This window comes from Triticum dicoccoides, chromosome 4A (assembly GCF_002162155.2).
Source record: "Triticum dicoccoides isolate Atlit2015 ecotype Zavitan chromosome 4A, WEW_v2.0, whole genome shotgun sequence".
Classification (NCBI taxonomy): Eukaryota; Viridiplantae; Streptophyta; class Magnoliopsida; order Poales; family Poaceae; genus Triticum; species Triticum dicoccoides.
In genome coordinates, this window is record NC_041386.1 from 501322754 (window position 1) to 501350383 (window position 27630).

The 27630-nt window shown below is 44.3% G+C and overlaps 1 protein-coding gene across 1 annotated transcript; it reads right to left on the reverse strand.

The window, feature by feature from the left end:
• Window positions 1-9096: 9096 nt before the first annotated feature.
• On the reverse strand, window positions 9097-27072 carry LOC119283583 (vegetative cell wall protein gp1-like). Its single transcript, XM_037563065.1, has 3 exons — window positions 26539-27072; window positions 9780-10036; window positions 9097-9674 (listed from the first exon to the last, which is right to left on the reverse strand). The coding sequence occupies exons 1-3, from the start codon at window positions 27070-27072 to the stop codon at window positions 9125-9127; spliced, it is 1341 nt and encodes a 446-aa protein (XP_037418962.1). The 3' UTR covers window positions 9097-9124.
• Window positions 27073-27630: the final 558 nt, after the last annotated feature.

The following is a 27630-nucleotide window of genomic DNA, read 5'->3' on the forward strand; positions in this document are numbered from 1 at the left end:
GCATAGAGGTAGAATAGCTCTAGCACCTCCGCCTTATTGTGTCGCCCCTGAAAGAAAGGAACAGAGTAAATTAGTAATTAAAGGGATCAAGCTAGCATGAAGAATGAATTGCATGAATCATGAAGCAAACCACATACCTAGTTCCGCTCGTACTGAAATAAGTTGGCGCTGCCTTGATGGTGTGGCACACCTTCCATTTGGGCACGCCGTGTCTTGGCATTGTTGTGGAGGACTAGCCATTGGTCTGAGCACTACTCATCCACCAACACCTCTCAACAATCCATCTGATCCGCACACCATCTCGGGGCACCTAAGTTAGTAAAGAGAAACTTGAGCGCTACACCTATTAATCAAATCAAGGAAACTAAGTACAAGGCCTTAAGAATAGGTAATTACCATCATGTATGTCTCCTTCTTCAGATACTTGTCGCGGCATGCCAGCTTGGGCTTCTTAATACCACGTGAGGCATAGTATTCTCAAACAGCCTGCACCTGAGCCTCGTGTCGTAAGTTTTGTAGTAGGCGCCTGCACTCGGCATCGATGACCTTTACCGCGGCCTCCTCGTATCCCTCCTCACACCTGTAGAAGGTCTGCAATCAAACGAGACAACATGGATTAGTATAATAACTAGATATTTGAAGATTTTTAATTGTGTAAAGGAGAAATTGCCCAAAACTTTCTAATCACCATCTATGCCCTCGTGTGGCACAAGACACCATTGATCATCTCCTCCGGTGGGGCCTGGGCAGCCAAGTAGTGATCCTAGCTCAATCCTAGCTCTAGAACCTGATGTCGCTTGAAGCTACGTTGGTATTTCCCCAAAGAGGAAGGGATGATGCAGCACAACGTCGGTAGGTATTTCCCTCAGATGTGAAACCAAGGTTATCAAACCAGTAGGATAACCAAGCAACAAAACGTAAACAACACCTGCACACAAACAACAACTTCTCGCAACCCGACGTGTTAAAGGGGTTGTCAATCCCTTCCGAGGTACGGCGCCTCAAGATAGGCAAACGAACATGAGGTAAATTTGTAGTAGATTGATAGATCGAATGCCGAATAAAATAAATAAGAATAAATTGCAGCAAGGTATTTTTGGGTTTTTGGTTTAGTAGATCTGAAAATAAACACAAAGGAAAATAGATCACAAAGGCAAATAATATGAGAAAGAGACCCAGGGGCCGTAGGTTTCACTAGTGGTTTCTCTCGAGAAAAATAGCAAACAGTGGGTGAACAAATTACTGTTGGGCAATTGATAGAACTTCAAATACTCATGACGATATCCAGGCAATGATCATTACTTAGGCATCACGTCCAAGATTAGTAGACCGACTCCTACCTGCATCTACTACTATTACTCCACACATCGACCGCTATCCAGCATGTATCTAGTGTATTAAGTTCATGGAGAAATGGAGTAATGCAATAAGAACGATGACATGATGTAGACAAGATCTATCTATGTAGATATAGACCCCATCGTTTTATCCATAGTAGCAATGATACATACGTGTTGGTTCCCCTTCTGTCACTGGGATCAAGCAACGTAAGATCGAACCCACTACAAAGCACCTCTTCCCATTGCAAGATAAATAGGTCAAGTTGGCCAAACAAAACCCAAATATCGGAGAAGAAATACGAGGCTATAAGCAATCATGCATAAAAGAGATCAAAGAAACTCAAATACTTCCATGGATATAAAAAGAGATATATCTGATCATAAACTCAAAGTTCATCGGATCCCAACAAACACACCGCAAAAGAGTTACATCATATGGATCTCTAAGAGACCATTGTATTGAGAATCAAGAGAGAGAGGAAGCCATCTAGCTACTAACTATGGACCCAAAGGTCTACAAAGAACTACTCACACATCATTGGAGAGGCACCAATGGAGGTGCTGAACCCCATCCGAGATGGTGTCTAGATTGGATTTGGTGGTTCTGGACTCTGCAGGGGCTGGATGAATATTTCGTCGACTCCCCTAGGGTTTTGGGAATATTAGGGTATTTCTAGAGCAAAGAGGCGGTCCGGGGGGCACCCGAGGTGGGCACAACCCACCAGGGCACGCTTGGGCCTCCTGGCGCGCCCTGGTGAGTTGTCCTCCCCTCGGGGAACCCCCTAGACGCAGTCAGGGCCCATTGTGTTCCTTCTGGCCCATAAAAAATCTCCATAAAGTTTCGTGGCATTTGGAATCCGTTTGATATTGATTTTCTGCGATGTAAAAAACATGGAAAAAAACAACAACTGGCAGTTGGCACTATGTCAATAGGTTAGTACCAAAAATGATATAAAATGACTATAAAATGATTATAAAACATCCAAGATTGATAATATAACAACATGGAACAATCAAAAATTATAGATACGGTGGAGACGTATCAGCATCCCCAGGCTTAACTCCTACTCGTCCTCGAGTAGGTAAGTGATAAAAAACATAATTTTTGATGTGGAACATGTCATACCATATTCTTTTCTTTATAGCATGGACATTTGGACTTTTATATTGTTCAAAGCAATAGTCTAGTTTTGACATGATAATTTAAATACTCAAGCATATCAACAAGCAACCATGTCTTTCAAAATATCAACGCTAAAATAAGCTATCCCTAGGCAATCATGCTCAACCATTGATCCATTCATGAAACACACTCGCATATTAGCTACACCCAATACTCAAGTATGATCATATTACCTCCTAGTTGGTGCTTTTATTAGAGAATATGGAGACTCAAATTCAAAATAAAAATTGCATAAAGTAAAAGAAAGGCCCTTCGTAGAGGGAAGTAGGGATTTATAGAGGCGCCAGAGCTCAAAGCAAAAAACTTAGAGGTAAAAATATTTTGGGAGGTGTATCCATCCCACCAACAAAAATGACTTAGAGTTCCCAATACTTTCCATGCTTAGATATATCATAGGCAGTTTCCAAACAGAAAATAAAGTTTATTCCCTTTTCCACCATACTTTCACTTTCCATGGCTAGCCGTATCCACGGTTGCCCTCCATATCAACACTTCCTAAGGAATTTATTATTTGACAACATAAAGTAAAATCATTTTTTCAGTTCGGGACTGGGCATCCCTAATACCTTTGCCTTACTCTCATGCAATGACAAGTGAATAAACACTCATCGTGAGAATAACACTAGCATGGAAAATATTAGCCACCCCTCACTGCTCCGCGAGTGAAACGAACACACAAAAGAGAAGTTTATTTTGAAAATTAGAGATGGCACATGAAAATTTGCTTAGAATGACAAAAGAATACCGCATATAGGTAGATATAGTGCACTCATGTGGCGAAACTGGTTTGAAGGTTTTTGGATGCACAAGTAGTGATCATACTTAGTGCAAAATGAAGGCTAGCAAAAGATTGAGAAGCGACCAACCAAGAAACGAATAATCTCATAAGCGAGCATTAAGCATAACTAACACCGAATAATGCACCACAAGTAGGATATAATTTCATTGCATGACTATTGACTTTAATGCTTGCATAGGGAATCACAAACCTTAACACCAATATTCCTACTAAAGCATAATTACTCATCAAGATGACTCACATATCACATCATCATATCTCAAAACTATTACTAAGAATCAAGTTTATTTTGTGCAATGATCTTCATGAAAGTTTTTATTATATCCTTCTTGGATATCTATCACTTTGGGACTAATTTTCATGTGTTGCTTTTCATAAGCTCAAACAAATATAAGTGAAGATCATGAGCATAATTTTTTCTTTCTCTCAAATTAATTTAAGTGAAGCAAGAGAGAATTTCTTGAAAATTTTACTAACTCTCAAATAAACCTAAGTGAAGCAAGAGAGCATTTCTTCAAAAATACTAAGCACACCGTGCTCAAAAAGATATAACTGAAGCACTAGAGCAAGTCCATAGCTCATAAAAATTTAAGTGAAGCAAAGAGAGCAATTCTGACAAGTCATGGCATAATTTTGGCTCTCTCAAATAGGTGTGCCCAGAAAGGGATCAAGACTTAAAACACAAAATAAAACAAGGAAAGACTCATATCATAAAATACGCTCCAAGCAAAACACATAGCATGTGACAAATAAAAATATAGCTTCAAGTAAAATACAGATGGTCGTTAGAAGAAAGAGGGGATGCCACTCGGGGGTATCCCCAAGCTTAGTTGGTTGCTCATTTTTGGATAATAGATTGGGATGCCGGGGCATCCCCAAGCTTAGCCTCTTCTACTCCTTATTCTTTCATCCATCATAAGATAACACAAAACTTTAAAACTTCAATCACACAAAACTCAACAAAAAACCTTCGTGAGATCCGTTAGTATAAGAAAATAATAAATCACTACTATAAGTGATGTATCAAACGAATTCATATTTTGTTCTTGCATTATATCTACTGCACTAAAACTTTTATATGGCAAAAACTCATCAAAGAAAACCATAGAGCCATCAAAATAAGCACACAACACAAAGAAAACAGAATCTGTCAAAACAGAATAGTCTGTAGCAATCTGACTATCTCGAATACTTCTATAACTCCAAAAATTCTGAAAAATTAGGAGGATCTGAGAAATTTGTATGCTGATCTACTAAAGGTGGAATGGGTATTTTATCACTCTCTGGTAAAAAACGAGAATTATTTTCGTGAGCGCAAAATTTTCTGTTTTTTCAGCAAGATCGAACAACTATCACCCAAGAAGATCCTAAAGGCTTTACTTTGCACAAACACTAGTTAAAACATTAAAAACACAATAATAATAGTAGCATAATTTTGCTAATACTCAAGAACAGAAAGCAAAAAAGCAAAAATAAATTTTATTCATTGGGTTGCCTCCCAACAAGCGTTATAGTTTTACGCCCTTAGCTTGGTATAAAGCAAGGATCTAAGTTTTGTCTTCCGAAGTTTTGGCAACTTTTGTAAGGGTTTTCTCAAACCCGGGAGGCTCTTTACACTTCCCTAATTTTTTTGGAAAAGAAACCATCTTTAGATTCATAATATCCAATAGCTTGTTGCAAAGAGTAATCATGGTATTCATGCGATTGATACTACCATTGAGATGTTTGAGGGGTTCGATATATTTTTGTAATTCAACCATGTGTTTTTGCAAATCACCAACTTTGTCCAGCATTTTAACTACCTCTGTGGTGAAAGTAAACCCCTTCCTTTGAGGTGGAATCGCCAAAATTCCTTCTAGAATTTCATAGGTAACATTGGCATCAAGCTCAATAAAATTCCCTTTAGCGGCAAAATATAGGAGTTGTCTATGATGCAAAGCCAATCCTATGTAAAAATTATGAAGCAAGACCTTAGTGCCCCCCTTTAAATTGGAAATACGATAAGATTCCATAAGCCTATACCAAGCATCTTTTGAATTTTCTCCTTGTCTTTGCTTGAAGTAAAGCATTTCAAAATCTGGTGACAAAGGAGGAGTAGGCTCGCTAGCCATTAAGACTAGGAAGCAAGAAAAAGGATAAATCCGGCAAGAAAATGGCGAACAGAAAAAAGGGAGGCGAATAAAACGGAATTTTTTTGTGAAGTGGGGGAGAGGAAAACGAGAGGCAAATGGCAAGTAATGTAAATTGCGAGGAGATGAGATTTGTGATTAGGAACCTGGTATATGTTGAAGATCCTCCCTGGCAGCGGCACCAGAAATTCCTTTTGATGTCGGTATTTCCCCAAAGAGGAATGGTTGATGCAGTACAACGGCGGTATGTATTTCCATCAGATGTGAAACCAAGGTTATCGAACTAGTAGGAGAACCAAGCAACACAACGTAAACATCACCTGCACACAAATAATAACTTCTCAGAACGCGACGTGTTAAAGGGGTTGTCAATCCCTTCCGGGGTACGACGCCTCTAGATAGGTAAACGAACGTGAGGTAAATTTGTAGTAGATTGATAGATCGAACGCTGAATAAAATAAATAAGAATAATTCGCAGCAAGGTATTTTTGGGTTTTTGGTTTAGTAGATCTGAAAATAAACGCAAAGGAAAATAGATCGCAAAGGCAAATAATATGAGAAAGAGACCCGGGGGCCATAGGTTTCACTAGTGGCTTCTCCCGAGAAAAATAGCAAACGGTGGATGAACAAATTACTGTTGGGCAATTGATAGAACTTCAAATAATCATGATGATATCCAGGCAATGATCATTACATAGGCATCACGTCCAAGATTAGTAGACCAACTCCTGCCTGCATCTACTACTATTACTCCACACACCGACCGCTATCCAGCATGTGTCTAGTGTATTAAGTTCATGGAGAAACGGAGTAATGCAATAAGAACGATGACATGATGTAGACAAGATCTATCTATGTAGAGATAGACCCCATCGTTTTATCCTTAGTAGCAACGATGCATACGTGTCGGTTCCCCTTCTGTCACTGGGATCAAGCACCGTAAGATCGAACCCACTACAAAGCACCTCTTCCCATTGCAAGATAAATAGATCAAGTTGGCCAAACAAAACCCAAATATCAGATAAGAAATATGAGGCTATAAGCAATCATGCATAAAAGAGATCAAAGAAACTCAAATACTTCATGGATATAAAAAGAGATATAACTGATCATAAACTCAAAGTTCATCGGATCCCAACAAACGCACCGCAAAAGAGTTACATCATATGGATCTCCAAGAGTGTAACACCCACGATGCGGCTATATCTCCCACGTGTCAGAGCATGACTTAGAGGCATAACCACATTGTAGGCATGTCGCAAGAGGGGTAATCTTTACACATCCCATGTATTGAATAAGAAAGAGGTACAGAGTTGACTTACAATCGCCACTTCACACAATGCATGAATATAACAATACATCATCCAGATACAATCAATGTTCGACTATGGAACCAAAATAAAAGAAGACCACCCCTAATGCTAGATCCCTGATCGCCCCAACTGGGCTCCACTACTGATCAACTGCAAATGAAACAACACAACGAAGAAGGTCTTCATCGAGCTCCTCCTTGAGCTCGGTTGCGTCACCTGCACGGTATCGTCGGCACCTGCAACTGGTTTTGGAAGTAATCTATGAGTCACGGGGACTCAGCAATCTCACACCCTCGCGATCAAGACTATTTAACCTTATGGGTAGGGAAAAGATATGAGGTGGAGCTACAGCAAGCACTAGCATATATGGTGGCTAACTTACGCAAATGAGAGCGAGAAGAGAAGGCAAAGCACGGTCCAGAATCTATGATCAAGAAGTGATCCAAGACTACTTACGTTCAAGCATAACTCCAACACCGTGTTCACTTCCCGGGCCCCGCCGAGAAGAGACCATCACGGCTACACACGCGGTTGATGCATTTCAATTAAGTTAAGTTTCAGGTTTTCTACAACCGGACATTAACAAATTCCCATCTGCCCATAACCGCGGGCACGGCTTTCGAAAGATCAAATCCCTGCAGGGGTGTCCCAACTTAGCCCATCACAAGGTCTCACGGTCAACGAAGGATATTCCTTCTCCCAGGAAGACCCGATCAGGCTCGGAATCCCGGTTACAAGACATCTCGACAATGGTAAAACTAAACCAGCAAAGCCACCCGAATGTGCCGACAAATCCCGATAGGAGCTGCACATATCTTGTTCTCAGGGCACACCGGATAAGCAATCCGTACAACTAAAATCAGCCCTTGAGTTTCTCCGAGGTGGCGCTGCAAGGGGCTCTAGTTTGGACCAACACTCAAAGGAGCACTGGCCCGGGGGTTTAAATAAAGATGACCCTTGAGTCTGCAGAACCCAAGGGAAAAAGGCTTAGGTGGCAAATGGTAAAACCAAAGTTGGGCCTTGCTGGAGGAGTTTTATTCAAGGCGAACTGTCAAGGGGTTCCCATTATAATCCAACCATGTAAGGAACGCAAAATCAAGGAACATAACACCGGTATGACGGAAACTAGGGCGGCAAGAGTGGAACAAAACACCAGGCATAAGGCTGAGCCTTCCACCCTTTACCAAATATATAGATGCATTAATATAAATAAGAGATATTGTGATATCCCAACAATATCCATGTTCCAACAAGGAACAAACTCGAACCTTCACCTGCAACTAACAACGCTATAAGAGGGGCTGAGCAAAGCGGTAACATAGCCAAACAACGGTTTGCTAGGAAACGTGGGTTAGAGGCTCATGGCAATATGGGAGGCAAGGTAAAGCATGTGGTAGGTAACGCAGCATAGGCATAGCAAAAGAGTGAGCAACTAGCAAGCAAAGATAGAAGTGATTTCGAGGGTATGGTCATCTTGCCCGAGATCCCGCAAGGAAGAAGAACGAGTCCACGAAGAAGACAAATGGACGTAGTCGAACGGATCCTCACAAACGCGACGTTATCGGAACTAACCCGAAGAAGCAACACCAGAAAGAAGCAAACAACAAAGTAAACAACTATCACATAAACATGGTATGATGCAGAATCAAGTACGATGCATGTCCGGTTTAATGAAGCATGGCATGGCAAAGTGCCCAAACAATCCTACAAATTAAGTGGAGCTCAATATGCAACGAGTTGCATATTGACGGAACACCACTATTTAGTTCGATCTCGTTTATGTATCCATCAATATTAAATGTTGATTAACATGGCAATGGGGGGGGGGGTGAAGCATATGAAAACAACCTAACTAGGCAAGTTTAAATGAGGCCGGAACAACAAACAACAAGTCCAGAAAACCCTCATATGCATATATTGGGTTTGGTACTGTTCTGCCCTAAACCATATTTTATAGTTGTTAAACATGCAAATTGATGCCACCATGTTAAACTTGGCACTTTTCTACCCCATTTACATATAAAATTTGTTAAATTCTGAGTTACGGTTATTTAGTTATGAAATAAATCATTTTAGCATGGCATAGGAGCAAATTTAACCAAACAGCATTTTAAACATTTTAAACATGGATGAAAATGACATATTATGAAACTAGATGAAAAACTAAGCATATTTCACATATAAATTGTTTTAATCCGATGCATGGTTAATTAGTTAGGATATGCATGAAGTGCAAGGGTGTTTCTGCAAAACTGGCAGCCTCTGGAAATTAGAAAAATCATCCTCTCAGGGAAAAAAACAACACGGGCCAAAATCTGAGGCAAACTGGGCCGGGGAATCTGCTGGTTGCTCACCATGGGCTAGCCCAGTCGATGGAACAGGAGGCCGGGTAGGCCTAGAGCGGTGCTGGGCCTCACAGGCCGATCGAAGCAGGGCAACGCTGGATCCTGTGCGTCGCGTGCGACATTAGCGCTGGTTGGATCGAACGAGGGAGGAGACGTGGTCAACGCGAAGCAAGCAGCAACAGTTCGAGCAGGGAAACAAGGGAGCAGCCGCATGAGGACTTGGCGCGGCGCCTTCCCAGTGGTCTCCGGCGAGGGCACCGGGCGGGGCGACGATTTGGTCGGAGGAAGTGGAGTCCGGCGGGGAGGCGCATGTGAGCTGGGCGACCGGATCCAGGCGTTGGAGGCCAGGACTTGGTCGGCGGCGTGGTCGGGCAGGCGGTCTGCAGGTGCGGGCGCCAGAGTCGCGCGGTCAAACGTAGGGGACGGACGCTGCAGAGGAAGCAGGAGCCATCGATGTCGTCTTTGTCGCGTATGCAGGCGCGCAACGGTGCAGGCTTCATCGGGCGTGGAGGACGGAGCTGAACCGAGGCAGAAGAAGGTCCCGGGCGGCCATGGCACTGGTTCACTGTGACAAAGACACGAGACGAGGAGGATGGTCAGGGAAGAGCAGCGTGAGGAGGAAAGGAAAAAGAAGGTGGAGAGGGACGGCACCATGACCTGGACATCTCACCGGCTCGGAGCGAACGAGAAGCCGGAGACCGGCCAACTCGGGAGGTCGAGGAGGCAGGGGATGGCGCACGGGAGTTGCGGGCGTCCAGATCGGGCACGAGGAGGACGACGTACGGGGACGAGGGGTTGGTCAGGCGGGTCTGTGGTGGTTGGCTCGCTAGGGAAAACGAGAGTGGGAGGATTTTTGGATCGGGAGGGGATCCCGAGGAAGGGGAGACAAGAGGAGTGGCAGCGGCGGAATGAGGAGGATGGGACAAGCTGCCTCAAAATTAGGGTTGCACTAGATTTAGACTAGGGAGTATATATATATATAAGGAAAGAGGGAGAGTTTAGGGGCTAATCCATCCCTCCGATCGTAATCGGATAGTCGGGGAAAATAGGCTAGGGAGCCCAAATAAGAAAACGAAGACGTTTTGTAGATGTTTGGGGATGATCCGGACACAACGGTGTCGATAGTTCGGGTCGGGTTCGGGACAACTTTCGGACGCGCGCGAGGGGGGGGGGGCTGCGGGCTGACAAGAGAGGTTAGGTTGGACCTGGCGGTAGGTAGTGAGCTGTGTAAACGGTCTCGAGATGAGAGAAGAGAAGAGAGGGAGGCCCGGCGACTGTTTTAGGAGACCGAAAATGTCCGACGTGTGCCCAGCTATAATGCCGCTATAGTTTAACGGTTGGGCTATCAGATGAACTCCGAATGCGATGAAACTTGACAGGCGGTCTATCTACACTATAACAACACCGCATGCCAACTTTCAACCCAATCGGAGAAAATTTTCTGGCCACTTATAAAATACTATTTCGGACATGCCGCGGGCGAGTGCAAGTGTGTCTGGGCTCAGAACGGACAACGGACGGAACTGGGGGAACCTGGACGGATGCAAGTTTTGAAAACACGATGATGCAATGCGGATGATGACATGGCAAGATGAAACACGCAAGCAAATGACAAGGCAAAACAGCGAATAACTGGAGGACACCTGGCACATCGGTCTCGGGGCGTTACAACACTCACCACTATGAGAGGATATCGTCCCGAGATCTAGAATGGCACCAGAGGGGCAACGGAAGAGAAAGAGAAGAGGTAAACCTAAGTTGCTTCTTTGAAAAATGAGTGAAACCAAAGAACCTTGAAAAGGTTAAGCCATTTCTAGGAAAGAGTACAACGGAGATGAACGAAGTTGAAAACACTCCGTTAGAAAAGAGGAACAAGGAAGAACAAATTCGGGCAGCACTCCGGTTGAAAAGAGATGCAAGACTTGATAAGGCGAAAAGAACTTGAGCAAAAGGGCACAACACTCTGGTTAAATGGGATATGCGATGAAAAGAATATGAACTTGGCAAAATGAGTTGATGGGACGAAGACAATAACATCACAATGCCTCCGAAAGAAAATAATAGAAGATAGATCATTGGAATAAAAGAATTGAGAAGAAAATGCCACTTCTACCACAACAATTTAGCTTGAAAAGGTGACCTTAGGAGAGCGGTCGAACGGAGTTGTTGGAAAACCAACAACGAAAAGAGTAAACTTGTTGTGGTCTTATGGAAAACATCTCAAAACTATGAGGCGAAATTCTGCCACTAACGGAAACGATAGATTGGATTGATATCAACAAGGAGACGAGAACTTATTTCACTGGGAGGATAAATGAAGAGCTTGGGTCATTTATAAGCACCATAAATAGCAACAATCCTTAGGGAAGGCTTTAGCTGAAACATGACAGAAGATAACTCCAACGAAGAGGTTGATGGATTTAAAATACCTCATTCTTGATAACTTGTGAATCATGAAACACGAAGGAAAATTATCAAAAATGACATAACACCACCTCCAAAGATAAGCGTGAAAGAATTGCACTCCGGATTGCACGAAGAAGAATACTTGAGCCCCTCTGAAAAGAATCTTGATGAACTCTTCGAGAAGGAATTAAATCCTTGATGAACCATCATTTAGAACCTTCATGAAGAACTCCGATAAACAAAAGGATGAACAAATGAAAGGAAGTGAAGTTGGAAACACAATGTGAAACCTTGCGATGATTTAAATGAATCTTTGTGATGATATAATTTAGAGAGGTTGGAACTCCGGGAAAAAGAGAAGATGAACAATTGACAACGAGAATTAGTCATTGTGAACAAACTCCAGAGGAGCAAATCCATCATTTGGATGAAGCAAGAATAAGAATTATGTTATGTGTATCCTTCACCAATTCAGATTGATGACAAGTAACGGATTTGGCATACTACTTATTCTCGTAGAAAATATTAAGAGAGATATATAGCGCAAACTTGAGAAGGTCTTCAACGAACCACCGGTGGAATCGAAATGACGAATGAATTGATATGATAAAGAAGGAAGAGAAATCTTGAACGAACCACCGTAAGAATTGAAAACGAACAAAGTAAAGGGGTGAATCAAGATGCAAGAGAACTAAGAGATCGCGAACTAATTAGAGAATACTTGAATGATGCACCGGTAAGATTTGGAGAACAAAAGCTGAAAGCTGAGAATGATTAATATTTGAAAAGATGGCCTTTGGAGAATCAAATTGAAAATAATCTTGAATTGCTCCGTATAGGTGAAAAGAATTCTTACAATAGAAAAACAATTATCAGAGGATGGCATCAAGCTAGAATCACGAATCTTTGGGAGAACGGATAAGATTTGGAGGAAAACTCTTCTTCGGTATTCAAATGCAGAGAATGATGATGAGAAACACCACCATGAATTGTTGAGATACTCCGGGATGAAAATTAGAAAGGTTGAACCAACGATGAAAATAATTTGGAAGATCTTAGAGAAGGACATTTGACTGATGGATATTCATTCTTACGTCAAACTTTATAAGATTTGAGAATAGCTCCGAGAAAATAGAAGAGTTAGGTAAGATCCTAGGAAAAGACCTGTGGGTTAGCGCCCACTCAAAAGAACCACCGTTGAAAATATTTAAAGAGAGAGATTGCACTGGTTGAATTAAATGGCTTGAAAGAGATAACCACCTCAAAATAGTTTGAACGGTTTGGAATGAAAACGAGAATCTTCTGAGATATCTTCAGCACTCCGAAACAATTGAATAGTGAGAGGTGAATGATTAAGAGGTGCACCGGCATGCGAAGGTATTTGAAACGAGGAAAAGGATATGATCAACAAAGTTTGAATTGAAACCACCGGAGAAGACAAGAGAACGAAGAATGATGAACTTGTAGAGCATCTTCACGAGAACCACCGAGTAAGAACATTGACGGAAAAGAATGGAGAGGCTTCCCATCAAGAAAATTGATACTTGATTAAGAAATCGTAGTCCTTGAAGAAACAAGGGTGGGAGGGAGGGACAACAAAGACAACTTGGGATGGATGAAACGAACACCGTTGAGAGGACTTGAGTTGATCTTGCGGACGTTGAAAATGAACGGATCCGCTTGAAGAGAAAAACACACCGGTTGAAAAGGATTGACATGGCAATCTCGATAATCAAGAAGGACTAGTATCCACATAGGAATATGAGAACACCCCTTAGGAAAGGTATGGAATCAACATTTGACTTCGAAGCAACTCGAATACCACAACTCAAAACAAAACAAAGGATTGGCTTGTAGAAAAAAGCCGGAACAAACATATGATAGAGATTTCGTCTGAAGTTTTTGTGGTGGGGCCCACACAGGCTCGTTCGTACATCACCATCATGTACAAGGCAGTGCACATGACATACAAAGTGTCCCCGAGTCTGCATAGCCAAGGACTCTTTAAGACACAACGAGACCACTGTAAAACCAGCCGTGGATAGGCGGACCACTAGACGTCGAACCCCAATTTCATATCATACATCTATCGGAAAGATATCCTAAGAGCTACTTGAATTCCCACTTATAAACTCCCGAAACTTTCCGGTTATGCAATCAGGTGTTGGGGATATAGGGGAAGCATAATATCTCACCCAAAACTAACAAATCCTACATCCAGCTGTATCCATCCTTCAACACATAACCAAGAAACCTTCGGAAATCATTTACCTCAACCTTCGAAAAGCATCCATTATACGAGTTATGGAAATACTCCCGAACTCCAGCCCTAGTACTGGGTCGCGTCGAGGTTATCTCACCAACAACTGCATAAAAGAGATTTTCGATGTCGGTGAAACTTAGGTATTCCAGAATTGCAACGATAAAATTGTGACGACAACACCTCGGAGCTCAACCCCCAGGACACTGCCACAACCCCTAAATGTCAGGAGGCACCAAGAACAATGTTCTCGTCACAAAACCATCAGAACGATTCCAAGATAACCGCGTGATCCTAAATTTTTTTCGTGAAATTTGAGAAGAGAAGAGTTAAAACTCTATGTCAGGATGCCTCACCAGAGCGACGAAGGGACTAAGGAGTAAAAAGAATCCTAATCTCCGATATATATAATCCTAAATGACTCAAAACATTTTTCTAGAATCAACAACGCCATCGATTCGATCAAGCAGGGGGCTCCTAAGTCGGGGAAGGCTTTGATACCAACTTGTAACACCCACGATGCGGCTATATCTCCCACGTGTCGGAGCATGACTTAGAGGCATAACCGCATTGTAGGCATGTCACAAGAGGGGTAATCTTTACACATCCCATGTATTGAATAAGAAAGAGGTACAGAGTTGACTTACAATCGGCACTTCACACAATACATGAATATAACAATAGATCAACCAGATACAATCAAGGTCCGACTACGGAACCAAAATAAAAAAAGACCACCCCTAATGCTAGATCCCTGATCGCCCGAACTGGGCTCCACTACTGATCAACTGGAAATGAAACAACACAATGAAGAAGGTCTTCATCGAGCTCCTCCTTGAGCTCGGTTGCGTCACCTGCACGGTATCGTCGGCACCTGCAACTGGTTTTGGAAGTAATCTATGAGTCACGGGGACTCAGCAATCTCACACCCTCGCGATCAAGACTATTTAAGCTTATGGGTAGGGAAAAGATATGAGGTGGAGCTGCAGCAAGCACTAGCATATATGGTGGCTAACTTACGCAAATGAGAGCGAGAAGAGAAGGAAAAGCACAATGGAGAATCTATGATCAAGAAGTGATCAAGAATACTTACATTCAAGCATAACTAATCAAGAATACTTACATTCAAGCATAACTCCAACACCGTGTTCACTTCCCGGGCCCCGCCGAGAAGAGACCATCACGGCTACACACGCGGTTGATGCATTTCAATTAAGTTAAGTTTTAGGTTTTCTACAACCGGACATTAACAAATTCCCATATGCCCATAACCGCGGGCACAGCTTTCGAAAGATCAAATCCCTGCAGGGGTGTCCCAACTTAGCCCATCACAAGGTCTCACGGTCAACGAAGGATATTCCTTCTCCCAAGAAGACCCGATCAGGCTCGGAATCTCGGTTACAAGACATCTCGACAATGGTAAAACTAAACCAGCAAAGCCACCCGAATGTGCCGACAAATCCCGATAGGAGCTGCACATATCTTGTTCTCAGGGCACACCGGATAAGCAATCCGTACAACTAAAACCAGCCCTTTAGTTTCTCCGAGGTGGCGCTGCAAGGGGCTCTAGTTTGGACCAACACTCAAAGGAGCACTGGCCCGGGGGTTTAAATAAAGATGACCCTTGAGTCTGCAGAACCCAAGGGAAAAAGGCTTAGGTGACAAATGGTAAAACCAAAGTTGGGCCTTGCTGGAGGAGTTTTATTCAAGGCGAAGGGGTTCCCATTATAACCCAACCGTGTAAGGAACGCAAAATCAAGGAACATAACACCGGTATGACGGAAACTAGGGCGGCAAGAGTGGAACAAAACACCAGGCATAAGGCTGAGCCTTCCACCCTTTACCAAATATATAGATGCATTAATATAAATAAGAGATATTGTGATATCCCAACAATATCCATGTTCCAACAAGGAACAAACTCGAACCTTCACCTGCAACTAACAACGCTATAAGAGGGGCTGAGCAAAGCGGTAACATAGCCAAACAACGGTTTGCTAGGAAAGGTGGGTTAGAGTCTCATGGCAATATGGGAGGCAAGGTAAAGCATGTGGTAGGTATCGCATCATAGGCATAGCAAAAGAGCGAGCAACTAGCAAGCAAAGATAGAAGTGATTTCGAGGGTATGGTCATCTTGCTTGAGATCCCGCAAGGAAGAAGAACGAGTCTGTTGGAAATATGCCCTAGAGGCAATAATAAATTGATTATTATTATATTTCCTTGTTCATGATAATCTTTTATTATCCATGCTAGAATTGTATTGATAGGAAACTCAGATACATGTGTGGATACACAGACAACACCATGTCCCTAGTAAGCCTCTAGTTGACTAGCTCGTTAATCAATAGATGGTTACGGTTTCCTGACCATGGACATTGGATGTCGTTGATAACGGGATCACATCATTAGGAGAATGATGTGATGGACAAGACCCAATCCTAAGCCTAGCACAAGATCATGTAGTTCGTATGCTAAAGCTTTTCTAATGTCAAGTATCATTTCCTTAGACCATGAGATTGTGCAACTCTCGGATACCGTAGGAGTGCTTTGGGTGTGCCAAACGTCACAACGTAACTGGGTGGCTATAAAGGTACACTACGGGTATCTCTGAAAGTGTCTGTTGGGTTGGCACGAATCGAGATTGGGATTTGTCACTCCGTGTAAACGGAGAGGTATCTCTGGGCCCACTCGGTAGGACATCATCATAATGTGCACAATGTGACCAAGGGGTTGATCACGGGATGATGTGTTACGGAACAAGTAAAGAGACTTGCCGGTAACGAGATTGAACAAGGTATCGGTATACCGACGATCGAATCTCGGGCAAGTACCATACCGCTAGACAAAGGGAATTGTATACGGGATTGATTGAGTCCTTGACATCGTGGTTCATCCGATGAGATCATCGTGGAACATGTGGGAGCCAACATGGGTATCCAGATCCCGCTGTTGGTTATTGACCGGAGAACATCTCGGTCATGACTACATGTCTCCCGAACCCGTAGGGTCTACACACTTAAGGTTCGATGACGCTAGGGTTATAAAGGAAGTTTGTATGTGGTTACCGAATGTTGTTCGGAGTCCCGGATGAGATCCCGGACGTCACGAGGAGTTCCGGAATGGTCCGGAGGTAAAGATTTATATATAGGAAGTCCTGTTTCGGCCATCGGGACAAGTTTCGGGGTCATCGGTATTGTACCGGGACCACCGGAAGGGTCCCGGGGGCCCACCGGGTGGGGCCACCTGCCCCGTGTTGGAAATATGCCCTAGAGGCAATAATAAATTGATTATTATTATATTTCCTTGTTCATGATAATCGTTTATTATCCATGCTAGAATTGTATTGATAGGAAACTCAGATACATGTGTGGATACATAGACAACACCATGTCCCTAGTAAGCCTCTAGTTGACTAGCTCGTTGATCAATAGATGGTTACGGTTTCCTGACCATGGACATTGGATGTCGTTGATAACAGGATCACATCATTAGGAGAATGATGTGATGGACAAGACCCAATCCTAAGCCTAGCACAAGATCATGTAGTTCGTATGCTAAAGCTTTTCTAATGTCAAGTATCATTTCCTTAGACCATGAGATTGTGCAACTCCCGGATACCGTAGGAGTGCTTTGGGTGTGCCAAACGTCACAACGTAACTGGGTGGCTATAAAGGTACACTACGGGTATCTCTGAAAGCGTCTGTTGGGTTGGCACGAATCGAGATTGGGATTTTGTCACTCCGTGTAAACGGAGAGGTATCTCTGGGCCCACTCGGTAGGACATCATCATAATGTGCACAATGTGACCAAGGGGTTGATCACGGGATGATGTGTTACGGAACGAGTAAAGAGACTTGCCGGTAACGAGATTGAACAAGGTATCGGTATACCGACGATCGAATCTCGGGCAAGTACCATACCGCTAGACAAAGGGAATTGTATACGGGATTGATTGAGTCCTTGACATCGTGGTTCATCCGATGAGATCATCGTGGAACATGTGGGAGCCAACATGGGTATCCAGATCCCGCTGTTGGTTATTGACCGGAGAACATCTCGGTCATGACTACATGTCTCCCGAACCCGTAGGGTCTACACACTTAAGGTTCGATGACACTAGGGTTATAAAGGAAGTTTGTATGTGGTTACCGAATGTTGTTCGGAGTCCCGGATGAGATCCCGGACGTCACGAGGAGTTCCGGAATGGTCCGGAGGTAAAGATTTATATATAGGAAGTCATGTTTCGGCCATCGGGACAAGTTTCGGGGTCATCGGTATTGTACCGGGACCACCGGAAGGGTCCCGGGGTCCCACCGGGTGGGGCCACCTGCCCCGGGGGGCCACATGGGCTGTAGGGGGTGCGCCTTGGCCTACATGGGCCAAGGGCACCAGCCCCTAGAGGCCCATGCGCCAAGATATAGGAAAAAGGGGAGAGTCCTAAAGGGGGAAGGCACCTCCGAGGTGCCTTGGGGAGGATGGACTCCTCCCCCCCTCTTAGCCGCACCCTTTCCTTGGAGGAAGGGGCAAGGATGCGCCTCCCCCCTCTCCCCTGCCCCTATATATAGTGGAGGGGAGGGAGGGCATCCATACCTGAGCCCTTGGCGCCTCCCTCCCTCCCGTGACACCTCCTCCTCTCCCGTAGGTGCTTGGCGAAGCCCTGCAGGATTGCCACACTCCTCCATCACCACCACGCCGTTGTGCTGCTGCTGGATGGAGTCTTCCTCAACCTCTCCCTCTCTCCTTGCTGGATCAAGGCGTGGGAGACATCGTCGAGCTGTACGTGTGTTGAACGCGGAGGTGCCGTCCGTTCGGCACTAGGATCATCGGTGATCTGAATCACGACGAGTACGACTCCATCAACCCCGTTCACTTGAACGCTTCCGCTTAGCAATATACAAGGGTATGTAGATGCACTCTCCTTCCCCTCGTTGCTGGTCTCTCCATAGATAGATCTTGGTGTTACATAGGATTTTTTTTTTGAATTTCTGCTACGTTCCCCAACAGTGGCATCATGAGCTAGGTCTATTGCGTAGATTCTTTGCACGAGTAGAACACAAAGTAGTTGTGGGCGTCGATATTGTTCAATATGCTTGCCGTTACTAGTCTTATCTTGATTCAGCGGCATCGTGGGATGAAGCGGCCCGGACCAACCTTACACGTACGCTTACGTGAGACCGGTTCCACCGACAAACATGCACTAGTTGCATAAGGTGGCTGGCGGGTGTCTGTCTCTCCCACTTTAGTCGGATCGGATTCGATGAAAAGGGTCCTTATGAAGGGTAAATAGCAATTGGCATATCACGTTGTGGTTCATGCGTAGGTAAGAAAGTTCTTGCTAGAAACCCATAGCAGCCACGTAAAACATGCAAACAACAATTAGAGGACGTCTAACTTGTTTTTGCAGGGTATGCTATGTGATGTGATATGGCCAAAAAGGATGTGATGAATGATATATGTGATGTATGAGATTGATCATGTTCTTGTAATAGGAATCACGACTTGCATGTCGATGAGTATGACAACCGGCAGGAGCCATAGGAGTTGTCTTTATTTATTTGTGACCTGCGTGTCAACTTAAACGTCATGTAATTACTTTACTTTATTGCTAACCGTTAGCCATAGTAGTAGAAGTAATAGTTGGCGAGGCAACTTCATGAAGACACGATGATGGAGATCATGATGATGGAGATCATGGTGTCATGCCGGTGACAATGATGATCATGGAGCCCCGAAGATGGAGATCAAAAGGAGCAAAGTGATGATGGCCATATCATGTCACTATTTGATTGCATGTGATGTTTATCATGTTTATACATCTTATTTGCTTAGAACGACGGTAGTAAATAAGATGATCCCTTACAACAATTTCAAGAAGTGTTCTCCCCTAACTGTGCACCGTTGCGACAGTTCGTGTTTCGAAGCACCACGTGATGATCGGGTGTTAGATTCTAACGTTCACATACAACGGGTGTAAGACAGATTTACACACGCGAAACACTTAGGGTTAACTTGACGAGCCTAGCATGTACAGACATGGCCTCGGAACACGGAGACCGAATGGTCGAACATGAGTCGTATAGAAGATACGATCAACATGAAGATGTTCACCGATGATGACTAGTCCGTCTCACGTGATGATCGGACACGGCCTAGTTTGACTCGGATCATGTAATCACTTAGATGACTAGAGGGATGTCTATCTGAGTGGGAGTTCATAAGATGAACTTAATTATCCTGAACATAGTCAAAAGGTTTTTGCAAATTATGTCGTAGCTCACGCTATAGTTCTACTGTTTAGATATGTTCCTAGAGAAAAATTAGTTGAAAGTTGATAGTAGCAATTATGCGGACTAGGTCCGTAAACTGAGGATTGTCCTCATTGCTTCATAGAAGGCTTAAGTCCTTAATGCACCGCTCAGTGTGCTGAACCTCGAACGTTGTCTGTGGTTGTTGCGAACATCTAACATACACGTTTTGATAACTATGTGATAGTTCAGTTAAACGGTTTAGAGTTGAGGCACCAAAGACGTTTTTGAAACATCGCGAAACATATGAGATGTTTTGAGGGCTGAAATTGGGATTTCAGGCTCGTGTCCATGTCAAGAGGTATAAGACCTCCGATGACTTTCTTAACCTGCAAACTAAGGAGAAAAGCTCAATTGTTGAGCTTGTGCTCAGATTGTCTGAGTACAACAATCATTTGAATTGAGTGGGAGTTGATCTTCCAGATAAGACAGTGATGGTTCTCCAAAGTCATTGCCACCAAGCTGTTAGAGCTTCGTGATGAACTATAACATATCAGGGATAGATATGATGATCCTTGAGGTATTCGCGATGTTTGACACCGCGAAAGTAGAAATCAAGAAGGAGCATCAATTGTTGATGGTTGGTGAAACCACTAGTTTCAAGAAGGGCAAGGGCAAGAAGGGATACTTCATGAAACGGCAAATCAGCTGCTGCTCTAGTGAAGAAACCCAAGGTAAAACCCAAAACCGAGACTAAGTGCTTCTGTAATAAGGGGAACAACCACTAGAGCAGAATTACCCTAGATACTTGGTAGATAAGAAGGCTGGCAAGGTCGATAGAAGTATATTGGATATCGATTGTGTTAATGTGTATTTTGCTAGTACTCCTAGTAGCACCAGGGTATTAGATACCGGTTCGGTTGCTAAGTGTTAGTAACTCGAAACAAAAGACTACGGAATAAACGGAGACTAGCTAAAGGTGAGCTGACGATATGTGTTGGAAGTTTTTCCAAGCATGATATGATCAAGCATCGCACGCTCCCTCTACCATCAAGATTAGTATTAAACCTGAATGGTTTATTAAATCTCGATCGTAATGATACACATGTTCATGCCAAAAGATAGTAATGATAGTACCACCTACTTGTGGCACTGCCACGTTAGTCATATCGGTATAAAACGCATGAAGAAGCTCCATGTTGATGGATCTTTGGGCTCACTCGTTTTTGAAAAGTTTGAGACATGCGAACCATGTCTATTAGTGTATATGCATGAAGAAACTCCATGCAAATGGACCGTTTTGACTCACTTGATTTTAAATCACTTGGGACATGCAAATCATACCACATGGGCAAGATGACTGAAAAGCCTCGTTTTCAGTAAGATGGAACAAGATAGCAACTTGTTGGAAGTAACACATTTTGATGTGTGCAGTCCAATGAGTGCTGAGGCATGCAGTGAATATCATTATGTTCTTACTTCACAGATGATTCGAGTAGATGTTGAGTATATTTACTTGATGAATCACGAGTCTGAATTATTGAAAGGTTCAAGTAATTTCAGTGTGAAGTTGAAAGATCGTCGTGACAAGAGGATAAAAGATCTATGATATGATCATAGAGATGAATATCTGAATCACGAGTTTGGCACAGAATTAAGACATTGTGGAAATTGTTTCACAACTGATACAGCCTGGAACACCATAGTGTGATGGTGTGTCCGAACATCATAGTTGCACCCTATTGGATATGGTGCATACCATGATGTCTCTTATCGAGTTACCACTATCGTTCATGGGTTAGGCATTAGAGACAACCACATTCACTTTAAATAGGGCACCACATAATTTCGTTGAGACGACACCGTATGAACTATGGTTTGGAGAAACCTAAGTTGCCGTTTCTTAAAAGTTTGGGGCTGCGACGCTTATATGAAAAAGTTTCAGGTTGATAAGCTCGAACCCAAAGCGGATAAAATGCATCTTCATAGGAAACCCAAAACAGTTGGGTATACCTCCTAATTCAGATCCGAAAGCAATATGGATTGTTTCTAGAATCGGGTCCTTTCTCGAGGAAAAGTTTCTCTCGAAAGAATTGAGTGGGAGGATGGTGGAGACTTGATGAGGTTATTGAACCGTCACTTCAACAAGTGTGTAGCAGGGCACAGGAAGTTGTTCCTATGGCACGTACACCAACTGAACTGGAAGCTTATGATAGTGATCATGAAACTTCGGATCGAGTCACTACCAAACCTCGTGGGATGACAAGGATGCGTACTACTTCAGAGTGGTACGTAATCCTGTTTTGGAAGTCATGTTGCTAGACAACAATGAACCTACGAGCTATGGAGAAGCGATGGTGGGCCCGGATTCCGATAAATGGCTCAAGGCCATAAAACCCGAGAGAGGATCCATGTATGAAAACAAAGTGTAGACTTTGGAAGAACTACTTGATGGTCGTAAGGCTGTTAGGTACATATGGATTTTGAAAGGAAGACAGACAATGATGGTAAGTGTCACCATTGAGAAAGCTCGACTTGTCGTTAAGATGTTTTTCGACAAGTTCAAGGAGTTGACTACGATGAGACTTTCTCACTCGTAGCGATGCTAAGAGTCTGTTGGAATTATATTAGCAATTACTGCATTATTTATGAAATCTTGCAGATAGGATGTCAAAACATTGTTTCCTCGACGATTCTTGAGGAAAGGTTGTATGTGATACAACCGGAAGATTTTGTCTATCCTGAAATATGCTAATAAGTATGCAAAGCTCCAGCAATCCTTCTGAGGACTGGAGTGAGCATCTCGGAGTTGGAATGTATGCTTTGATGATGATCAAAGATTTTGGGTGTATACAAAGTTTATGAGAAACTTGTATTTCCAAAGAAGTGAGTGGGAGCACTATAGAATTTCTGATGAGTATATGTTGTTGACATATTAATGATCAGAAATGACGTAGAATTTCTGGAAAGCATATAGGGTTATTTGGAAAGTATTTTTCAATGGAAAAGCCTGGATTAAGCTGCTTGAGCATTGAGCATCAAGATATATAAGGATAGATTAAAACGCTTAATGGAACTTTCAAATGAGCACATGCCTTGACGTGATCTTGAAGGTGTTCAAGATGGATCAGTCAAAGAAGGAGTTCTTGCCTGAGTTGTAAGGTATGAAGTTAAGACTTAAAGCTCGACCATGGCAGAATAGAGAGAAAGGAACGAAGGTCGTCCCCTATGCTTAAGACATAGGCTCTACAGTATGCTATGCTGTGTACCGCACCGGAAGTGTGCTTTACCATGAGTCAGTCAAGGGGTACAAGAGTGATCCAAGAATGGATCATAGGACAGCGGTCAAAGTTATCCTTAGTAACTAGTGGACTAAGGAATTTTCTCAATTATGGAGGTGGTAAAAGAGTTCGTCGTAAAGGGTTACGTCGATGCAAGCTTGACACCTATCCGGATAGCTCTGAGTAGAGAGACCGGATACATATAATGGAGCAATAATTTAGAATAGCTCCAAGTAGAACAGTTATTTGGAATAGGTCCAAATAGAGCGTGGTCGCTGCATCTAGGAGATGACATAGAGATTTGTAAAGCACACACGGATCTGAAAGGTTCAGAACCGTTGACTAAAACCTCTCTCACAAGCAACATGATCAAACCTAAAACTCATTGAGTATTAATCACATAGTGATATGAACTAGATTATTGACTCTAGTAAACTCTTTGGGTGTTAGTCACATGGGGATGTGACCTTGAGTGTTAATCACATATCGATGTGAACTAGATTATTGACTCTAGTGCAAGTGGGAGACTGTTGGAAATATGCCCTAGAGGCAATAATAAATTGATTATTATTATATTTCCTTGTTCATGATAATCGTTTATTATCCATGCTAGAATTGTATTGATAGGAAACTCAGATACATGTGTGGATACACAGACAACACCATGTCCCTAGTAAGCCTCTAGTTGACTAGCTCGTTAATCAATAGATGGTTACGGTTTCCTGACCATGGACATTGGATGTCGTTGATAACGGGATCACATCATTAGGAGAATGATGTGATGGACAAGACCCAATCCTAAGCCTAGCACAAGATCATGTAGTTCGTATGCTAAAGCTTTTCTAATGTCAAGTATCATTTCCTTAGACCATGAGATTGTGCAACTCTCGGATACCGTAGGAGTGCTTTGGGTGTGCCAAACGTCACAACGTAACTGGGTGGCTATAAAGGTACACTACGGGTATCTCTGAAAGTGTCTGTTGGGTTGGCACGAATCAAGATTGGGATTTTGTCACTCCGTGTAAACGGAGAGGTATCTCTGGGCCCACTCGGTAGGACATCATCATAATGTGCACAATGTGACCAAGGGGTTGATCACGGGATGATGTGTTACGGAATGAGTAAAGAGACTTGCCGGTAACGAGATTGAACAAGGTATCGGTATACCGACGATCGAATCTCGGGCAAGTACCATACCGCTAGACAAAGGGAATTGTATACGAGATTGATTGAGTCCTTGACATCGTGGTTCATCCGATGAGATCATCGTGGAACATGTGGGATCCAACATGGGTATCCAGATCCCGCTGTTGGTTATTGACCGGAGAACATCTCGGTCATGACTACATGTCTCCCGAACCCGTAGGGTCTACACACTTAAGGTTCGATGACGCTAGGGTTATAAAGGAAGTTTGTATGTGGTTACCGAATGTTGTTCGGAGTCCCGGATGAGACCCCGGACGTCACGAGGAGTTCCGGAATGGTCCGGAGGTAAAGATTTATATATAGGAAGTCCTGTTTCGGCCATCGGGACAAGTTTCGGGGTCATCGGTATTGTACCGGGACCACCGGAAGGGTCCCGGGGGCCCACCGGGTGGGGCCACCTGCCCCGGGGGGCCACATGGGCTGTAGGGGGTGCGCCTTGGCCTACATGGGCCAAGGGCACCCGCCCCTAGAGGCCCATGCGCCAAGATATAGGAAAAAGGGGAGAGTCCTAAAGGGGGAAGGCACCTCCGAGGTGCCTTGGGGAGGATGGACTCCTCCCCCCCTCTTAGCCGCACCCTTTCCTTGGAGGAAGGGGCAAGGCTGCGCCTCCCCCCTCTCCCCTGCCCCTATATATAGTGGAGGGGAGGGAGGGCATCCATACCTGAGCCCTTGGCACCTCCCTCCCTCCCGTGACACCTCCTCCTCTCCCGTAGGTGCTTGGCGAAGCCCTGCAGGATTGCCACACTCCTCCATCACCACCACGCCGTTGTGCTGCTGCTGGATGGAGTCTTCCTCAACCTCTCCCTCTCTCCTTGCTGGATCAAGGCGTGGGAGACATCGTCGAGCTGTACGTGTGTTGAACGCGGAGGTGCCGTCCGTTCGGCACTAGGATCATCGGTGATCTGAATCACGACGAGTACGACTCCATCAACCCCGTTCACTTGAACGCTTCCGCATAGCGATCTACAAGGGTATGTAGATGCACTCTCCTTCCCCTCGTTGCTGGTCTCTCCATAGATAGATCTTGGTGTTACGTAGGAAATTTTTTTGAATTTCTGCTACGTTCCCCAACAGAGTCCACGAAGAAGACAAACGGACGTAGTCGAACGGATCCTCACAAACGCGACATTATCGGAACTAACCCGAAGAAGCAACACCAGAAAGAAGCAAACAACAAAGTAAACAACTATCACATAAACATGGTATGATGCACAATCAAGTACGATGCATGTCCGGTTTAATGAAGCATGGCATGGCAAAGTGCCCAAACAATCCTACAAATTAAGTGGAGCTCAATATGCAACGAGTTGCATATTGACGGAACACCACTATTTAGTTCGATCTCGTTTATGTATCCATCAATATTAAATGTTGATTAACATGGCAATGGGGGGGTGAAGCATATGAAAACAACCTAACTAGGCAAGTTTAAATGAGGCCGGAACAACAAACAACAAGTCCAGAAAACCCTCATATGCATATATTGGGTTTGGTACTGTTCTGCCCTAAACCATATTTTATAGTTGTTAAACATGCAAAGTGATGCCACCATGTTAAACTTGGCACTTTTCTACCACATTTACATATAAAATTTGTTAAATTCCGAGTTACGGTTATTTAGTTATGAAATAAATCATTTTAGCATGGCATAGGAGCAAATTTAACCAAACAACATTTTAAACATTTTAAACATGGATGAAAATGACATATTATGAAACTAGATGAAAAACTAAGCATATTTCACATATAAATTGTTTTAATCCGATGCATGGTTAATTAGTTAGGATATGCATGAAGTGCAAGGGTGTTTCTACAAAACTGGCAGTCTCTGGAAATTAGAAAAATCATCCTCTCAGGGAAAAAAAACAACACGGGCCAGATCTGAGGCAAACTGGGCCAGGGAATCTGCTGGTTGCTCACCATGGGCTAGCCCAGTCGATGGAACAGGAGGCCGGGTAGGCCTAGAGCGGTGCTGGGCCTCGCAGGCCGATCGAAGCAGGGCAACACTGGATCCTGTGCGTCGCGTGCGACATTGGCGCTGGTTGGATCGAACGAGGGAGGAGACGTGGTCAACGCGAAGCAAGCAGCAGCAGTTCGAGCAGGGAAACAAGGGAGCGGCCGCATGAGGACTTGGCGCGGCGCCTTCCCAGTGGTCTCCGGCGAGGGCACCGGGCGGGGCGACGATTTGGTCGGAGGTAGTGGAGTCCGGCGGGGAGGCGCATGTGAGCTGGGCGACCGGATCCAGGCGTTGGAGGCCAGGACTTGGTCGGCGGCGTGGTCGGGCAGGCGGTCTGCAGGTGCGGGCGCCGGAGTCGCGCGGTCAAACGTAGGGGACGGACGCTGCAGAGGAAGCAGGAGCCATCGATGTCGTCTTTGTCGCGTATGCAGGCGCGCAGCGGTGCAGGCTTCGTCGGGCGTGGAGGACGGAGCTGAATCGAGGCAGAAGAAGGTCCCGGGCGGCCATGGCACTGGTTCACTGTGACAAAGACACGAGACGAGGCGGATGGTCAGGGAAGAGCAGCGTGAGGAGGAAAGGAAAAAGAAGGTGGAGAGGGACGGCGCCATGACCTGGACATCTCACCGGCTTGGAGCGAACGAGAAGCCGGAGACCGGCCAACTCGGGAGGTCGAGGAGGCAGGGGATGGCGCACGGGAGTTGCGGGCGTCCAGATCAGGCACGAGGAGGACGACGTACGGGGACGAGGGGTTGGTCAGGCGGGTCTGTGGTGGTTGGCTCGCTACGGAAAACGAGAGTGGGAGGATTTTTGGATCGGGAGGGGATCCCGAGGAAGGGGAGACAAGAGGAGTGGCGGCGGCGGAATGAGGAGGATGGGACAAGCTGCCTCAAAATTAGGGTTGGACTAGATTTAGACTAGGGAGTATATATATATATATATAAGGAAAGAGGGAGAGTTTAGGGGCTAATCCATCCCTCCGATCGTAATCGGATAGTCGGGGAAAATAGGCTAGGGAGCCCAAATAAGAAAACGGAGACGTTTTGTAGATGTTTGGGGATGATCCGGACACAACGGTGGCGATAGTTCGGGTCGGGTTCGGGACAACTTTCGGACGCGCGCGAGGGGGGGGGGCTGCGGGCTGACGAGAGAGGTTAGGTTGGACCTGG

What these genes read in the sequence shown, in the direction of transcription:
- LOC119283583 (XM_037563065.1), bottom strand. Translation starts at nt 27,072, where the DNA reads ATGGCGCCGTCCCTCTCCACCTTCTTTTTCCTTTCCTCCTCACGCTGC. An exon ending in TCGATCCAACCAGCGCCAAT is followed by an intron (nt 10,037 to 26,538) that starts GTCGCACGCGAC and finishes ATTTTGAGGCAG; the next exon opens with CTTGTCCCATCCTCCTCATT. An exon ending in TTCTCGTTCGCTCCGAGCCG is followed by an intron (nt 9,675 to 9,779) that starts GTGAGATGTCCA and finishes TCTTTGTCACAG; the next exon opens with TGAACCAGTGCCATGGCCGC.